This window comes from Acanthochromis polyacanthus, chromosome 10 (assembly GCF_021347895.1).
Source record: "Acanthochromis polyacanthus isolate Apoly-LR-REF ecotype Palm Island chromosome 10, KAUST_Apoly_ChrSc, whole genome shotgun sequence".
NCBI classification, from domain to species: Eukaryota; Metazoa; Chordata; class Actinopteri; family Pomacentridae; genus Acanthochromis; species Acanthochromis polyacanthus.
The window spans coordinates 25,544,847-25,564,338 of NC_067122.1; the positions used below are offsets into that span (position 1 = coordinate 25,544,847).

At 38.5% G+C, this 19,492-nt stretch overlaps 2 protein-coding genes across 3 annotated transcripts in view; one reads left to right on the forward strand and one right to left on the reverse strand.

Moving 5' to 3' along the window:
* The window catches only part of sncb (synuclein, beta), a 223,853-nt gene that overhangs the window by 120,723 nt on the left and 83,638 nt on the right, over positions 1–19,492 (forward strand). The gene's annotated exons all lie outside the window — the stretch shown is intronic.
* LOC110956328 (homeobox protein MSX-2-like) lies at positions 1,539–4,735 on the reverse strand. Its single transcript, XM_022201715.2, has 2 exons — positions 4,263–4,735; positions 1,539–3,440 (listed from the first exon to the last, which is right to left on the reverse strand). The coding sequence occupies exons 1-2, from the start codon at positions 4,564–4,566 to the stop codon at positions 2,995–2,997; spliced, it is 750 nt and encodes a 249-aa protein (XP_022057407.2). The 5' UTR covers positions 4,567–4,735; the 3' UTR covers positions 1,539–2,994.

Here is a 19,492-nt window from a genome sequence, read left to right on the forward strand (position 1 = left end):
CTCTATCTAAGATGATATGTTGTTAACTAAAGTGTTCTGAAATGTCGTTTAAATGCCAAGAATAAATCTATTAATATGCGAGTAGAGGGGACTGTATGGCCTTGGTAAGATCAGATAGCAGCAATAGATGGGAAGCTGCTACACCCAGTGGATTTCTGGCTGAACTGCAACACCTTTAGGAAAAAAACATGCTACTACTACTAAAAGACCTTTAAAGGATAACTTTCCAGTTTTTAAAATCTAAAGAAAAATCTCTGTGATATTGCTACTATTCATTCACACTGGCCCCGAAGAGATTCCCTCCTAAAATATTCACAGTTTAGGAAATTAAGAATAACATCTACTGCTATTATGCTTTGCAAAAATTGGAAATGGCAGATTCTGTCATTTTGAATAAAATATCTTCCTTAACTTTAATGTTAAGAATCTCTTTAAGACCAGTATGGACATAATGAATGACTACTGCAACCAAAAGCTGTTTTAATGCATATGTGCCCATGTGAGTATTGTGTGAAGATAGTTGAAAAAAACGTGACCTTATCCTTTAAGCTTCTATGAGCTCTGTATGACCTCTTGCACTCATGGCTGAGGATATTATGAAGGTTGAATGAATTGACCCTCACTGATTATTCTTCCAGAGAAACCTAGATTAGCTTAATTGGTATTTAAAACAAAAAAAAAAACTTCAAGGCACATTTCTACAAAAATAGTCATATTTTGTCAAATCTGATTATTCATTTTGTTGTGATTTTGACTAAATTTACTTGTTTATTATTACACTCATATCTAATATAGTATACATACAAGAGAGGTCCAGTTGATTTTTACTGAAGCTCCTACTATTATCATGACCTGGATGACAGAGACTCTTCACAGACATATTGCTTATATTTAATTATCATGGAACATAGTTTCTTTATCAGATGTCAGCTGGGCTGTAGTCACTTCCTCTGCTTTAGTTTCACACTGAAAATGTCTGAAACTGGAGGCTGTGGTGGTTATTGGACAATCAAAGCCATTAAGGGCCTCACTATCAGCTTAATGCTGGGTTTAATTTCAAAATGGAGGGGAGCAAATGGACTGTGAAATATGTGCTAATGGTAACAAGCTTTCTCCAAGTTCACAGAAGGAGAGAGGGAGAGAGAGGGAGACAGAGAGACCATAGAAGTCCCTGTTCTGTTATCAGCGGGCTTGCACGTATAATTTCACAGAGTTTTGGAGTCAGAATTCTGGGACAAGCACAATTAAACCGTGGAGTGCAAACTCAGGGACAGTGTCTTATAATGCTGTGCTACAAAGTTCACAGAGAGAGTTCATTTAAAGTATAAAGTTTAAAACTAACACTCAAACCTTCCCAATGTGAGTTTACAATGAAAACTATCTAAGAAGGGCTATTTGTCAAAAACATGCGTTTTTGCAAACATAATTTCACATCTTCAGAGTAAATTTGACTATAAATATTCATTAAAGAGTGCAACACCTCTTAACTTGGGCCACCCAGTTGTATATCTACCCAGAAAGAGTGGATTCAACTCATTTCCCTTTATGCATGAGAGCAGCTAACAGTCATACAGTATTATATTATGCTTTCATTTTTCAGTGTAAAGCTCTAAAGCTGATTAGCAAACTGAATAGTTGGCTAATATGTTTTGGTTCACCATGAATGGCGCACATATTTTGTTTGTTTTTTTTAAATAAAAGCACAAACTTCATTTAAGTTTCAGTAGTCTGAAATGAAGCCAACTGTGTGATCATTTTAAGAGCTGCTTAATTGTTTAATTTCAGTTAAGGGACACCAACAGAACAACTTATTTAAAACACATTATGCATTTAAGACCACTACACTGTTTACAGGCTGAAGTGATTTATGGCAGAGACTAATCAGCTTATATAATGAAAAATACAAATAGTCTTTTCTAAGGAGGGTGAACTCAACTCTAGTTCTTCAGCAGTAAATCTGGACGGGAGTACAGGAGCAACAGAAAAAGTGACCTTTATCGTTTAGAGTTAAAATCCCTCTTTTTTTAACAAAAGATATTTTAAAATATAATAGCAGAAGAAAGAAAAACATGACTAATAATAAAATGAGGGTCACACTGTCATAGCTTCATGGAAACCCTGAATAGAACATCATTACTAGTTAGCAACACTAACAGTGGGTTCTCACGGTGCACCAAAAGGAGGGAAAGGAAGTTTGTTTGCCACAGAGGTTCAGTAAAGAAGCTAGCTCTGAGAAAAGATATTTCAGCTTCAAATTGCTCTGAATATTTGAGGAAAAACAAAATTTGCAGAAGGGGAAGAGAACCAGAGAAAGAGTCTTCCTGGATGTGGAGTAACCTGCAGGAGGCAAATGGATGACAGAAGCAGATGGGCATCAGACTAAAGAACTAAAACACCAGGAAATACCCAGTAAAGTCTGTGCATCAAAACTGCAGCTGGGCAAGACACGAGTTAGCTCACCAGGTAACTGATACTGCTTTGTATTGTACCTACACCACAAATAAAGAGAACAAAAAGAGAGTTGATTGAAAGTTTCAATTTAATATCATACATGCGAAATATTAGCCTTTAAAAATGTAGATACGCATCATGAAAAATATAAATCTAAGTGTTATCATAAATAAATACATGTGTCATGGCAAACGTGGCAAAACTTTTCCATTTGCAGCCTCTTATTATTCTGATTGGATTATGAAAATTCCCTGCAAATTCAAGATTAACGGATAAAAAATACACTTGAATCATTCAGGAACAAAATACGTTTGCAGACAACAAAGAAGGATCTTCTGGGTCTTGTATTCTTGGTTCTTCCACAGAGTCTCTTGCAAAAAGTAGGACTATTTTTAAATTCTTTGTGTATCTCAAGACAAGGAAAGAGCATGAAGCTTCAACTCCTCCTCAGGTCCTTTGCTGACAAGTTTTTCATAAGGTACATGATTTAATGATACACTCTTGTCATTCCTTTTTAAACACACTCTGCACATCTGCTTCGTCTCAGGAGAGGTGGAACATGCTGTAGCCAACGTGTGAGGCATACATGGCCAGATGTGCAGCGGGGTGAATGGGGGTGCGGCTGTATGAGCTACCCAGTCCATAAAGCGCTGCTGCTGAACCAGCCTGCATGTTACCGCTGAGGGGTAAACCTAAAGACGAGAAGCCTGGGTAGAACACTGCTTTGGACCCGGCTGCTATTTTCAGTTTCTCCACCTCGGCCTCCTGAAGCCTTTTGGCTTTGGCTCTACGGTTTTGGAACCAGATCTTGACCTGGGTCTCAGACAGTGACAGGGAGGAGGAGAACTCGGCCCGCTCTGCGATGGACAGGTACTGCTTTTGACGAAATTTCCTCTCCAGGGCCAGGAGCTGCATCGTGGTGAAGGGAGTGCGAGGCTTACGGTTGGTTTTGTGCTTCCTTAAGGAGCAGACTGCTGGACTGACCTGCCCTGAAGGACATGAGAGAAATATGAGAATAAAAACTGCATCAACGGGTCGTTTATCATGTATTTTTCAGATGCTGTAATATCAATATGAATAAATAAGAACTGAAATGATCTGATTACCTCATAAGGCAACTGTGAGAAAATGAATCAACAATATGTTAGGCCCTCTCTGTGTACTGATCGTTTACATTTATATCAACGTAAACTGATTATCTTTAAACAGCTGATGAACACCTTATGCTTGGAGGATCATGATGTGCAATGATAATCGCTTTTTGTTTTAATTTTATGAATGAAATGATTAATCGGTTAATCTAGTGATAATCACATTTAAAGGAATTATTGATATGTTACTGTCACTCAAGCAGAGCAGAACCTAAACAAAATAAACAGCCATGAACAAAAGTTTAGCACAATATTGTAAAGATCATGTGCATTATGGCAGTCTTGAATTTCCAATAACTTCCATAACTCTGAATTTTCTGCTGGAATCATTAAAATACATGTAAAAATAATAATATGAATTGGTCATCTGGAAATATAACAATATCCACACGGTCAAAAATGGACCTTAGCTGACATAGAAAATACATTTTGCTCTTCTACCTACAATAACTGTAGATTTAATCAAAACTGATGGAACCTGTATGTTCATTTATTTATTGAATTTATGCCTCTTTCTTCTAAACATATCAGTTAGTAACTTGCTTCTAGTTTTTTCATATCTCACATATCAAATCTTTCCTAAAGTAGGCCAAGTAATGACATAAAATGATGGCTAAATCCATAAAACTAACGGTAAAATGTAATTTAAAATGTACTTACGGGGTGGTGTGGACATTTTTATGCAGCTGGATATCCAAGACGGACTTCCTCCTCCTGGTTCCGACAGCTCTGATTTAATAGATACTAATTGTTGGGAAAACTCATCCGACCTGTGCGCCTCGTCCTCATCCAAATCGTAGCTTCCCTCCTGTCCGGGCGTCGCAGCCAGCGGCCTCCTGTCCGACATCAGAGCCTCCACGCTGAAGGGCAGACTGGACACCTGCGCCGTGCGCTTCTTCTGGCGCGTCGATTCCACATCCTCGTCTGTGGAAAACTCGTCTCTGGAGTCTCCGCGGGCAGACATGTTTTCCTTTACTTTGGCTCCGAAATCTAATTCCAATCCAGAAAGCTCATAACTTTAAGTCACGGAGCGCAAATACGCAGCGTTCAGCCGGAGAGAAGTTCCCAAAGTCGGTGCTGGAAAAGTTTGGCAGGCGCGCCGCAGACGTGGAGCCAGCAGCGATGCGTCCTGATCCAAGGGCTGGAGGAAGACTTGTGATTGGTCGGTGTGTTTGGAGAAGTCTGCCACACCCAGACCCAGACAGCAGGTCAGCTACACATCAGCCTCATTTAGCAGTAATTACCAGAGAAGATTGGTTTGTTTAAAATAGCTCGTAATGTTTTATCATAATTACTGACAGCAACAGTATTTTTTTTCACTCTGCAAACCTTTTGCGGACTTTTAAAGCACAGGAGCACAGTCCAGATTGATGTTCTGAATTCAACATATCTGGATAAACCTGAGGCCTCCTACAACACTAATACACATAAATCAGTCCTCTGTCCTCTAAACTCTACCCCATCCAGCAATTAGGCCGGTGGATTGGCCTGGCTACGTCTCTGAGCATCAGCAGCGCCAGGATGAAAACCATCATCCATCTTAAGGACTGTAATTCTACTCAACAAAAGCTGACAGAGCTCCTCATTCAAGCCCTAACTGGCAGGACCTAACACACCAATTGTGAGAGTAATCACAATAGTAATCAATAGGAATCATGGTACTTTAAAACTTCAGACATCACCATGCGGCGGCTACACAACCTTCAACGTGAAAGAGTCGGTTTGGAGATTGGATTATGGTTTAGGGCAGGCTTTAAATTGACTGTCATTACATTGTTATTATTAACACCTTGTAATTAGGTCTGTGGAATCCGGTCCTTTTAAGCAGGATTTAACGGTAATGATGGAAAATTGCTACCTTCCTGAGGTGTGTGGCGCCCGCTGCGATTAGCTCCAGTCTCTGCTCTGTCGGCAGAGACAGGGGTGTCTCCTGCCTTTTGAAGCTCATACCTGTAGGGCTCCAACGCATTAGGAAACACGATGAGAGGTACAGCAGGGGCTCTTGCTTTCCTAAACATGGCCTCTCACAACTCATGGTGAGGCAAGGCAGCTTCCTGAAAGCCCGCCAACAAGTGCACGGAAGTTAACACTGACATGAAAGGATGCTTCATGGAACTCAGGGTGGAATTTAGAGTTAATTCTTCCAAAAGCGGACATGCAGAGAAGCCGATGCAACATTAATGTGTTTATTGCATGAAATGTCCCTCGGATGTCCACATATACAAAGACATCCCATGAAGTGACTGGAGCTGTGCTGTCCAGAGCTCTGTGATCAGCCCTCAGAGAGAATGTGCGCTCTCTGTAATCAGCAGGATTACAGCGGCATCAGGGTCTCAACTCCCCGGCATCTCAGCGTCATTAGCCTCCATATGAAGCAAAGTGCTCACACAGCATGAGCTCACTCTCCTGTAATAAACACATGCAAATCAATTAAGGGGCCTCTGTTATTTCAACGTGCTCCCTACCGATTCCCTCCCTGCAGGTTTTACGGCGCGCACAGACATGTGGGCCTGAGTGTGTAGGCTACATGTTTGAAGTTCAGCAGGATCAAGACTCGCTGGAAACACTTAGCTACAGGCTAATAACAACAATTTCTCTAAAATCCAATTAGCTGGGGAAAAAAGTAGTACAGGTTGAACAAACAGATAGAGGGGGGTGTAGGTGGGTAATAGTGATCGACCTGATGTCATATCATCATGTTAGACATAATGGTCCCAAAATTTGGTACATTTTAGCCTTAAATAGCCTAAAATAGAACATACAGTATACAGTACAGTTACTACTCTGTACCGAGACAAAAGGAGAAAGAAAGAAGCATTTAACAGGTGGAATACAGTCTTGTTAGGCTTGTTAAACATCTGTAAAACTTTGATCTGATGATCAAGTGTTCAGGGCACATTTTCACCCCCACATGGTCAGCTGACTCCACTGTTTAATTCCTGTCCAGCCAGACTTTATCAGCATTTCCTGTCAATTTCTACTCTACCTGATCACTGTAAAATGCCAAAACCAAAATATTTAGAGCAACAGTTGTAGCAGATGTGGCTTTGGCAAGTTTAGTTAAAATCTGTCATAGGAGCAACAACAGTAGCATGAATCCCACCCAGACGAGTATGAATTTGCAGCACAGATGTAAGTCAGAAGAAGTAGCAGTTCATTTTTTTGTATTTAGTAGCAGCTGAATGGTCACATTTTGAAGCAGAGTGTGAGATTTTCGAGGAATTTCTTCTGTAAACTGCTTTGTAGAAACATGGTTGAAGCAGCTGAAGTCACTGCTATTTGTGACATTCCCTCATTAGTACAGATGGGTGCTGAATAATATACACACCTCAGGGGGATTTCTTTAAACACCAGAGGATCGATAAAGCTCTGATGTTAACGGTTCTGCTAATGGTACTTTAGAAGGCAAGAGAAATGTGTGTCGAAGCTTCGACAGACAGCAACTTCTGAGTCTTACGTGGTTCCTTTTTCATGCTTCGCTGTGTCCCTATTTGTGAAGGTGTTGCGATCAAACCCTCCACATACTGACCTGAACTGAACATGTCGCCTACTGCAATGCAATTCTGTTACTGATAGAGGCATTTCTGAATCATTGTGTCTGGGTGTAGGGAAGTGACAGTGAGGCAACACTGTATGTTTAAACAGTGATTTAAACATACACCATTATTAAAATAAAATATTTAAACATAGACCTGATGTACACCATATAACAGAGGTCTCATCTTAGTCCAGGGGTCGCAAACAGCCCAATTTATCCCAAGCAGGCCGGACCAGTAAAATCACAGCATAATAACCCATAAATAACAAAAATTCCAAATTTTTCGCCTTTTTGTGCAAAAAAGTTAAATTTGAAAATGTTCACATTAAACGAACTATCATTTTACTAAACATTATGAACAGCATAAAATTTCTTAAGACAAATAAGTTCAATTTCAATATTATGCCTCAGTTTATCATTTACACATTACTACTCACAGATCACAGTGTAACTACAAAAGAAACGAAACATTTGGTCACAGGTATCTGGAACTGAACAACATTGTATTTTACATTGTGAGCGAAACAACTTGTCAAGCTCTAGAAGTTATTTTTAATTTACATTCATTTCCACATCTGTGTAGTAACCCTGACCACCACACCACACAAACTAAATGGGAACTATTAAGGAAGAAGGTTAAGTTAGTCCTCTGCCTTGTAAATGCATAAAATGTGTACATAAAAAAATACATGAAAGTTGTGGCAGTGCATGAACAACCTCACTCTTTTGTACTGATGCTGCTGATTGACATTATATTGCACAATGTTTTTGTAGTAATTATTCGTTTTGTCAAGTCATCCCACAGGCTGGACTGGACCCTCTGGCGGGTCGGTTTTGGGCCCACAGGCCATACGTTTGACTTCCCTGCCCTAAACACTCTATAGAATCTTGTTAAAGATAAACAATTTGAAGAAATGGGTATGTTTGAGAAAAAAATGAATAGATTACACAAGGTGAACTGGCTCTGTTACTAATTATTTCTATTCTGTTTTACAGCTTGTACAAGTATCTCGTATTAGGTAAATGCTATGTGGGTGTATGTAAAAACAAAAACAAAAGTGTCAGGAAAAAGGGGAAGTTTTCTGTTGGTTTTTGTTGCTTAACTAAGAGTCTGGTTTTTGGCACGTAGGTATTTTTACATGCTCTCAGCCACTGGTGTAATTGAGGCATGGAGGCAGAGAAACAGCAGATCATAAAGTCCGTGTCCGCAGCTCACACCGACTGCCTGAGACACCACTGAACACTGTTTTCTCCTTCAATGTTTATTTTGAGACATTTCATTTATAATCTTCTTCACCATCTTTATAGGACGCACATAATAACAAATCACAGGTTATGTACTGAGTACTGCTTAGTATAAAATGTCATATTTTGGAATACGGTCATATGAGCTTACTAAACATTAAATAGAAGTTGGTACGAAAAATGGTGAAACTCCAGAAGCAAAGGTGTCAAGAAAGACGCAAGAAAACAGTGGAATACTGTAATGTTCAAAAACTGTGGAAACTGTGTAGAAATGGAAAATATAAATTTTTAAATTCTTAATATACATGTTTTTCTTTTTAATAATAGCAAATATTGGGAAAAACAATATTTTTATCGATTTAAATTCAGCATAAAATGTAATTTTATTGTCAAATTTAGCAAAAAAAACCCATACCATTTGTTGAAATAAGAGTGAAGTGTCTTTAAAAAAATTTAATTCAAACAGATTTTTTAATAAATTTGCAAAAATTTCTACATTTCTGTTTTTTTCTGTCAAGATGGGGTGCTGAGTGTACATTAATGAGAAATAAAATTAATTTTTTTGATTTTGGCAAATGGCTGCAATGACACAGAGAGTGAAACATTTCTAGGGGTCTGAATACTTTCCGTACCCACTGTATATCAAATCAATTGGAATTTTTTTTTTTTTTTTTACACAACATGAAAACTGCCTAGATCGAAAAATCTAGACGTGTTTCCCTAAAACAACACCGGCGTTAGCAGTAAGAAACAGTTCTCTGGAGTCATGACAGTAAAACCCATAGATCCGAGCCTTGGAACACACTTGAGTAATGGCAGCAGCAGGTAGTTATCAAACACTGCACAGCTACGTACAGTACTGGCTTCTGAATTTATGATCATAATCCCCTTCCATATCGCTATGCCATAGATAACACATAGTTGTAGTAAAGCTTGCCTCTACCTCAGCCATGTCGTTGTTTATAGGACATGTGACTTTGGGTTCAAAGGCATCAAACACACTACTATACATAACAACAGGCTATTTCACTGTCGCCATCACAGCCCCATCAAGACCAAATTGAGACTGAATCAATATTTCATCTGGAGACAGTCACAATAAACAACTTAGAAAATAAGACAGGCACAATCAAGGAAAACTTCAAGATAACTGACGCTTAATGTTGTTCTAAGTACAGGGTAAGTTGGACTACGGCAAACAGCAAAATGAGATCTTAAAATGTTTTCCCCCAAATCTAAGGAGAGGAGTTTATTTGGGGTGCATGTTGGCTTGCATGCCTTCAGATTAGTCGTGTGCTATAAAGCTGACACCCACCCGTCCCAAAATTGTTTATTTACTTAAGTGTGGTACAAGCACGGCGCTGCTTGAGAGTGGAGCATACACTGTGAAGCAGCACTGCAGCTTGACAGCGGGCTTTCTCAAGCCTGCAGTGCTCTATACGTTAATGTGTATCTCATCTCTTAGGTTAAAATAATTCAGCACCATAACAGTTAAAATTAATGTGAATCAATGTCTCAATCTGAACTCTGCCAATGATCAATGGAGGAACTGATGAATTTCAATGGAAGACACTGCACTGAAAATGAATGAGCAAGAGGCTTTAGTGTAGCACTATCACAATGAAAGTGATGTAACAAATAAATGCAAAACAAAACAAATGTGTTTCAAAAGTTTTAAGTAATTCTTCACAACCTGGTTAGCCAATGCAAATATTAAAAATACAGAAGCCACCAGCCCAAATTTATTTTAATCCCACCATCCAAGGGCAAAGGTGAAGGCTGATTCAATTTGAGCAAGTCGAGATGGCCTCGGATTTTGGGAGCGGTCAAATGTGTTTTCTCATTCAGTCGGTGCCTTCACTACGCTGCCACACTTTGTAGCAAGTCTTTTCATGGCACTGAAGCCACAAAAATAAATGAAACATCCCGACTGACAACAAAAAACCCCATCTAACCGCAACAAATTACAGCCGTCTTATATGCAAATGTGCATGTGGTACTGAAACTTGGAGTTCAGTTGCATATCAAACATGTGTCTGACGCATATTTACAGAAAAAAGCAAACCACAAAAACCATTCACTGATATGATCTTGCAAATTTATCATTCGAGATGTATTCCTGAAATGAGCTACAGCTTTTTAAGGTCACAGCTGTGAGCCTGCAGAATATAGCAACAATTGGAAAATGTTCATCATCGTGTGATTAAGATCAGAACTGACAGAAATATTAGAAATGAGTAGGTGTGCTGCGGTGTGGTTAAGCATAGCACTGCATATGATTAGCAGTAAGGATGTAACAGCAATTTAATGTCACTGATTTCTTGCCCTTTCATGTGTCAGCCAGGGCTATATGCCTCTGCTTCCCAGTCAAACTGTTGGCAGGCGCAGGTGATCTTTGTTGGGTTGCTAACTTTGAGTTCTCTGAGTTGGGTTAAAATTCTGCATCAGACTAGAACAAGAAACCTGTTTTATCTACAGCGCCCTTCATTATTATTGGCACACCTGGTTAAGATGTGTTGAAAACCTTAAAATAAATCCAATTTTTATTGCAGAAGCATACTCACACTGAAATTTGTACAAAAAATGTATTATAGGGGAAGATTAGGTGCTGCTTTGTTGGCAAAAGGGGGTTGTACAAAGTATTAACATCAGAAGTGCTAATAATTGTAGCACACATGATTTGATATACAAGAATTATTTCTTAATGTGTGATTTTTTTCCCCCCCACTGAATAAATGCACTTGAATTAAACGGTGGATTTTCCTCTATTGTTCATTGTGGTCCTATATTATTTAGAAAAATCTGAATTTATTAGAAGCTAAAGAACACATCTTAACCAGGGATGCCAATAATTATGGAGGGCGCTGTATATTAGAAATACAGGTGATGGTTACATCCATCAAACTCTGCCAAAAGGGGAAAAGTACGGGTCCCTGAGCACCAACCTCAATGGACAAGGGGCCCCCCTCCTCACACATCCCAATATAACCCCCGTATTCAACTATAAGTGAAACTATTTAGTACATAAGATAATAACATCCCCTCATCCTCTATCTAATAACTTTATTGTCCATGGAATTGTTTGTGATTTTGTATTTTTATTGTCCTATTTTAGCACAGCTCATACAGTTAATATTCTCTTGTCCAAACAGCTGTCTTGTCTTTCTGCTGTTACAGCACATTAAAGTGTACCACCACCAGCTGTCTCCCATCTCTCTACAAGACTATCCCTTTTATTCCTACCAACTAAATTGTGCTGCATGTGGCTTTGTAAAGACATTTTTAGCATCTCTAGTATCATGTTAAATTATTATGCTATCACAGCACAGCTCTACTTCAATATCACAGTTGGTAACAGCTGTACTATTATTTCTTCATTTTATAGCTGTTTTTGGACACGTGTTCTAGACTGCTGATTTCTGACAGCAGGTTTTATTCTTTGGTAACATTTAAATCTGAGATCTGTATCTTTTACAGAGTTGGACACTTTACCTAGCACATCAGCCTTTCATTCAATCCACTGTAAACATGGTAAATGTGTTGCTGTGGACATATAGAAGTGCAGTGCTGAATTAGAAGCAGAACGGATGATCTTTATGTGTTTGTTTGGTTCTCAGCCTGCAACTGCCTGTTTGATGTCACTTGATGATGGAAAATAAAGACACATGGTGAACTCAAAGGAACGTGCAAATCTCTTCAGCATGGAGACAAGCGTAGAAAACGGCAACAAATCCGACCTCTCTGCCTGTAAGTAGAATGTCAAGTCTGTCACAGAGAAATATCTGCCTTCAAAACAGAACTGAAGTGGAGGAAGCAGCCCGCCATGCACATCAGCAGGAGATGACTCAGCCATTCAACCCCTTGAGAAGTCCTTCAAACCTCCAGGAGCTGGATGAGCTGAACTCATGCATGCATCTCGACAACTCAGATTTTCCTGCACTTAAGACGGCAGCTTGATAAAAGCATTTAGCAAGGACAGAGAACAACAGGTCCTAGAAAACAAAAACAATGAGGTCATCTCTTGAAATCCCCTTTAGACAGACTGATGAACAAACCACAGTCAGAGGTACCTGATTTAAAAGAACATACTGCAGCTCCCAAACCATCGTCTGCAGCTCATGAACCACAGCCGACCACTACACCAAAATCATGCGACAGGTGAAGGAAACCTCTACTAAATACATTTACTGTAAAGTACAATACGGTTCAATCTACAATACAGAAGCTTGTAGAGTTTTTGACAAAATAATCAGAATGACTAATCACATAAACACTGCTCTTGATTACAATACCTGTCCAGTTAGCACAAAATAGCTAAAGTAACTAGTCTGACTTTAAATATATAATCTAAAGTAAAGTTCAGCACATATTAAATATGTCTTTATCTTGCTATCCACATGAAACAGGAGCTGAATGGGAAAATATGAAATTGCAATTTTTCAGATGGATATTGCGACTTGATTTAAACTACTTGTTAAAAGATGAGCTTAAATTCACTATGTAATAAACAACTGTGACATGACACACCATTCAAAGTGCGACTGTCACATGAGGAGGATGGCATGACTTTACAAACCAGTAACACAAGTTTCAAACATGGTCAGACACACTCCATGACATACATCCAAAATGTCAGCCTTGTGATTTGCTAGATGTTTCAAATCATTTGCTTTAAAATTCAATAGATTTTTTAGCTATAAATGATTTTTCTCCATTCGTCACGTCACAAAGGAAACTATTAACAGCTTCATATAACATCAATCCAAGTAAATCTGTGTTGTAACTGTGAGATATTTACGATCAACAGACTATATTTCACTGAAATAAGGTGGCAAACTAACTGGTAGATATTGCTGAGATCCCACTGCCAGTGTCATAAAAACAGTTTTGAGTAAGGGCAATTGAAACGGGCAATAATATCTCTATCTGAATTAATTATTATAAAGGTGAGATGATGGCCATTCAAACTAAGTGCAAATTTGTACATGACTCATGTAAAACAAGCCCATCAACCCCATATTTAAAGGAACCATCATACACAGACAAACAAATGCTAAGACTGAGTGAGAAAAAAAGCTTTAACCTTCTTCTTTGTCGTTTATTTTGTGATTCTGCATTTGCATGTTGTAGCTTACTTGATCACGTCTGGTAGACAGCCTGGTTGGTAAATATGTCTTCTGTTTTGCTGCAGATGCTGCTGGAGCTAAAAGAGGCACATTCGTTTACACTTGAGCAGTTTGAACTTGCAAATGGATGCTGCCTACTGACTCAGTTACGGCTGATGAAACTCTGTGACAGCATTTGTTTTCCCGCAAATCTCAACACTTTGAACTCTGTCTGGCAGTGGATATTATAAAATGCTGTTAGGGATTTAGTTTCCATATGAAAGACATGGGGAACTATAATCCCATTGGAGCCTAACAAAGTCATTGGTGATAGTTCACTCATATAGTTCTTTGAGTATTTCGGGATGAAAGGAAACAGAATCCTAATATGCTGTCAAATCACATACATAAACATTTTTCACTATGGTTAACATCAACAGGCATCATTAGGTCAAAAATATATAAATTATGTTGAACATTTCTCAAGAAAGGTGCATTTTTGTTAGATTCAGATTACTTTGAGCGTGTCCAGACTTCTTTGTCTAACATGTCTGAGGATTTTGGCAGATTAAATTATACATAAACTTACTGAATGACAATTTATTCAGCCTCACCTGCATTTTACATCAGAGGTAATTAGTAAATGTTAGAATGCATGTACATATAAATGCACTTAATAATACACAGCTGAAGAGTAAAATCAGCCACTAACTGGTGAAAACATTGGACTATGAAGGAGGAATAATTGTCTCAAGATTGTGGAGAACAAAACAGGAGAGTAAAACTGGACTAGGATGCACCATAATAGCTGTGATAGATGAAAAAATGCCAACGTTGGGATAACAGCTTGTTGTGCTGCCTACAAATAGGCCAAAAAACAACTTAAACATGTCCATATAGTGCTATTTATATGCTGCACGCAGCTTCATGAGCTAAATAAACATTCGGTGCCACAGCTGAGCTTTTCCACCTCACAACAGCAGAGTACTGATGACCTTCTCAAAAACACAGATTCAGACTTCAAGTGTTTCATACTTAACAAAGCCAAAGAACCAATCCTGTCAGCTTGCAGGGTGGGGCCATCTGTATCAGTATTACTCTTCCAGATCTGTTCACAGTTTGCAGTTCAAACACATACAACTAAAGTTATTCCAATATTTTAGTATTATAGTACTTTAACAGTATTTGAGTCCAGATGTGGTGAGAGGTGAGACATTTGTAGATTTGTGCATCCTAAAAGAAGCAACAGAGCAGTTACATCTAAGTCATTTTAAGACAGGAAGCGATGAATTTCATGGGGAAAAAAACTTATAAATGTGGAATTTTGATACACAGAGATGAAATTTTAGAGGGTTAATTAAGAACTTGAGAGGGATATTTATCATGCAAATGTGAAACATATTTCCCTACCAGATAAAATGCACACACGCACAAATGTGTCCATCCGTAATAAGAGATAAGAATATCTGGGTAGTTTACATATGAAGTGTGTTCTGTGCATTTAGTTAAAGGCTGCTGTTACGAAAGATCGATCTGATCACACTTAAGTGTGACTTCTTATCAGCGGTGGAAGGTCAACTGAGCAAGGCGGCAGCAGAGAAACGTAGCTCACAAATTTGCTGACATTAGTGGGTGCTGTTTGTGACAGCCATTTTCAGTAAGGATGTGGCACAAAAGGTGTTAAAAAAAATGAACCACTCGTCATCATTCTCAAAAGTACCATCACCACTATGCTATCTAGCTTCTTAGAAAAAAAGAAGCACTGCATTTTACAGATGCAAAAATAGAAGATTATTTCAGATAAACACGAGTTCACAGCTAGGCCTGAACTACACTCAACATACTTTATCGCTTCACATTATATTTTACTGGCCTCCTCTACAGCACATCTCCCATTTCTGCTGACTGTACCATTTGCTGAACAGCTCCTGCACAACACCACCAGCTCGCTTTAAACTGGACAACAGCCTGGGACCTCTGACCACGTAAACAATGCAGCATACCACTGATCAACATGCTTGGCAGCACAGTCTGGAGGTATAGCTGCCTCCGCCTGACAGTCTCCTGGCAGACCACAGCTCTGATGGCCTGAAGGCCTGTTCAACTGCTTATCACCACACCAACACTCATTCATCCTCAGTGCTATAAAAACACACTCAATGACCTGCCTGTTTACTAGCTCAAAGCCACCAGCTCTATTTTCTAAAGAGAACACCAGTCTCTGAACTTGAGGGTTCGTTTGTATAACAGAAAAGCATCTTCAGCTTCCTCTGTTCACACAACCTGTATCTCGTGTGGCTTGACCTCATATCTCAGTTTATCAAAACTGCTTACAATGTATCGCATAAACGGAAGTGCCTAATCATGTTTTCAATCAATGTTTTTTTGTTGAAAGATCTTCTAGAAAGCTATTAGTTTGTGAAGGCATGCTGTCATCAAACTTGGTCTAAATGACAGGCTGCCAGTCCAGGTGAAACATGATAACACGTATTTTATGGTGTGGTCATTTAGAAGTAAAGAGGGAAGTAACGGCATTGGTGACTTCTGCGTTACAACGACAAGACATTAACAAGCACTATTAATTAGTCAGTCAATTTCCACCAACTGAGCTGTACCGATACTTTAGGCATTTTATGCAATTCTTCATATATACATTCAAAAGCCTTTGTGACATGCTTGCATTTCGAATTAAACTTGTACCACGCACCAACTCACTAAATCTGTATATTTTAGCACATACTGTACTTGCAGAGGTAACACTTCACTGAAATTTTACTGTGAACTCGGATGCGGCTTGCTTGTTGCGTTCAGGGCAGGAAAGGGTAGAATAAACGGCCTCAAAATACAGAGGCAATGAAGCTCATCAATCAAAACATTAAGAAAACTGCAGAACAATTTAAATTAAATTGTGCATGGTTTAACAGCAATTACTTTACAGTTAAAATAATCACAGCCATATGCTGCCCTCAGGTTGATAGACTCATAAATCCTGTTAAAAAAAAAACTAACTTGAAACTTTGGGGAAACAAATTCAGGTCTATACAATTATTTCATACTAAGGAATCTGAATTGAGTGAATTTATTAAACAATAACTGTAATGGCAGGTCACTTTAATGTGCTATAAAAAGTTAAATAAACATAAATAAACATCAAATTTTTTGCTTTTAAAATGTCAAGTTGCAGCAGCTGACAAACTGGAAGACACCATATAACCTGAAAAATCTGTTATCCTCTGATGACACTCAGCTTCTCGGTCTTTGGTAAATAGTCCATTCTCAGAATCGCAATACAAGCGACTATTTAAAAATGTTAACCACAGTAACAGCTCTTACATTTTCACAGTGAAGAATAGACACATATCTGAAGTACAACAGTAAGGGAGTTACACCAGCTAAATCATAGCAGTGAAGGCAGTCATTAGTTTTCTGATTTCACAATAAAATCAGCTGGTGTTATGTCATCAATAAGTGAACTTCCACAACAGAGTTACTAAAGGTGATGGTGCCCCCTACTGGATGTAGTTTAATATGAGTAAACTTAGAGGTCATTAGTGCAACATGCTGAACTGCAGACAGACTAGGTATGATAAGGAACTATAGGGTTATTATACAGTTAATCTGTATATAAACTGTTCTGTCAACTCAAAGTAAATGATCACTGCACAGGATTACGTTCATGTGTAGCCAAACAACCCTGTAGTATTAAAATGTATAATGTCAAATATGAATAAAAAAAAAACTTTGGCACAAAGTTTTAAATATAGACTTGTTTAATAAAGTAATACTCTCCACTGAAAAAATGTCAGTTTGTTGTTTTCAACAAAACCATTTCTATGCAGATTGCTTTAACAACGACCAACTTTTGTTTTCTTGCATCACCAGCTTGAACACCCAATGCTTATGAAACAAAACGTATTTGCAAATAAGAACCTCGATGTTGAGAAACGCTGTTAATGAATACCGGTAAGAAGCCTGCTATGGTTGCAGGCCATTTCTATCCAGTCACACTCAGTTTTGCAGCTTGACGGCAGCCAGTCTCCGTCTTAATTGCTGGTTCTCCTCCAGCATCTTGGAGATGGTCCTAAGAACCGAAAGCTTGGCCTATTTAGGACAGGGAAAATATTCCCAGGAAAATAAAGAAAGGGTAAAACAGTTGGGTCGTCTACATGGTAGTCAGAGGATACATACAGTGTATATACAGTGTATATATGTGTGTGTGTGTGTGTGTGTGTGTGTGTGTGTGTGTGTGTGCGCGCGCAGAGGAAAACATGGAGTAAATTCAGTATTTTTTTCCAAAGTACTTCAAGTCTTAAGTCTATTCTAGTGGCTCTATAAAATGAGAGTGTGCTAAATGAAAGGCATCGATCATACATTTTATGATTTACACCAATGCATTTCTCTGTCTACGTAGCTAAATAGCCAAACTCTTCACTAGATTTAAACATACATGTTGTAATTTGGTTTATACATATAGTATTTTTACAAAAAGAGTTTGAAATGCATTGTACATTCCATCTACTTATTGTTATGATCTCCTTTGCCAAAGTAAAATTTCCTCATAAAGTTAAATTAGATGGTCAGACGGATGTACAGAGATAATTACCTCCGCCAAGGAGATTATGTGACACCCAGCGTTTGTGTGTCTGTCTGTCTGTTAGCAAGATAACTCAAAAACGCCTGGGCATATTCACATGAAATTTTGAGGGGATGTAGACTATGGTAAGAGGAAGAGCCGATTTAATTTTGGTGGCAATCCAGAAAGGATCCTGGATTCTGGATCACTTTGAATTTTTTTGTATGTTTTAGTATGTGGTCCAAAATAGGACAAAAACATCATAGGTTAGTATGTCATCCAACAAATTGGAGCAAGGTGTCCAGATAGTTTAACTGGTTAAGACGGTGATTTGTAAACAGAACTGTGTCAGAGACGCAGGTTCAATTCCAGCTCATGCTCCTTTACTGCATGGGTTTCCTGTTTTCCTCTCTATCCTTGGCGGAGGTCTACACTCTCTGAGTGCTTTTTTAGTTGAGGGTATTTAATGTACAGTCAGCCTCATAAAACTGTAGAAATTGCATGCTACTGTGAATGATTTTTTGGTTGTAGTAAGTTAAATCCTAAATTGTACACAGTAACAGACTGTATACAGACTTTTTGTCAGTGCAGATAGTGTATTTGTGCATCCAGCCTACCTTTTCCTTTTCATTTGTTGCTTCGATGTTGGACTTTTGGGAAAAAGAGAAAACATCTCCAGCATCCAGTGCAGGTGCAGGGTCTCTGATGGTACCTGACAAGAGAAACAGCAACAAAAATATGAAAGTGAGGCTTCTCTTGACTATTCTTTAAATATACTGTAATAGTGCAGGTTATTTAGGCTTGGTTTGATCAAGTTTTATATAAAGTAGGTCAAAGTTACCTCTTAAGATAGACTGTAGGGACAGACTCAATACCAGTTTGATGAAAATAATTAAACACAATGTGCTGAACACTTATAAAAATAGGCCAAAAAGATTAACTTAATCAAAATTTATCTCAAATTCCTGACAATGGACTTCACATGTATTTTATTGAAGTAGTTTGCTAGAAGATTTAGCAGGTTTCCTTACAGAGGCAGTTCATGGCCTTTTACACTGGTGTTTTATGAGGGTGATTTCTAGAGCCCTACTGTAAATAACACTTGCCCACCAAAAAACAAAACAAAGAGTCTTATGTTTACTTATTTTTTTATAAGAGCACTGATGCCAGAATTAGCCAAACGGCAAATTCTCAGCTGCCATTTCTTCCTTTGATCAGGCAACAAACTACCCACTAAAAATATGAGAAAACACACACATTTCTATGACTTTACCACCATATGACTCTCCACAGTGATCAATAACCTCCAAATATGAGAACCACTATAGTTAAGTATATTATGCTTCATACATTTTGTCCGTCCAAGTCAATGCTAAGCTAGTGGCCATTTTGCTAATGCTAGTCCAACAATTATGCTAGCCGGCTAGCT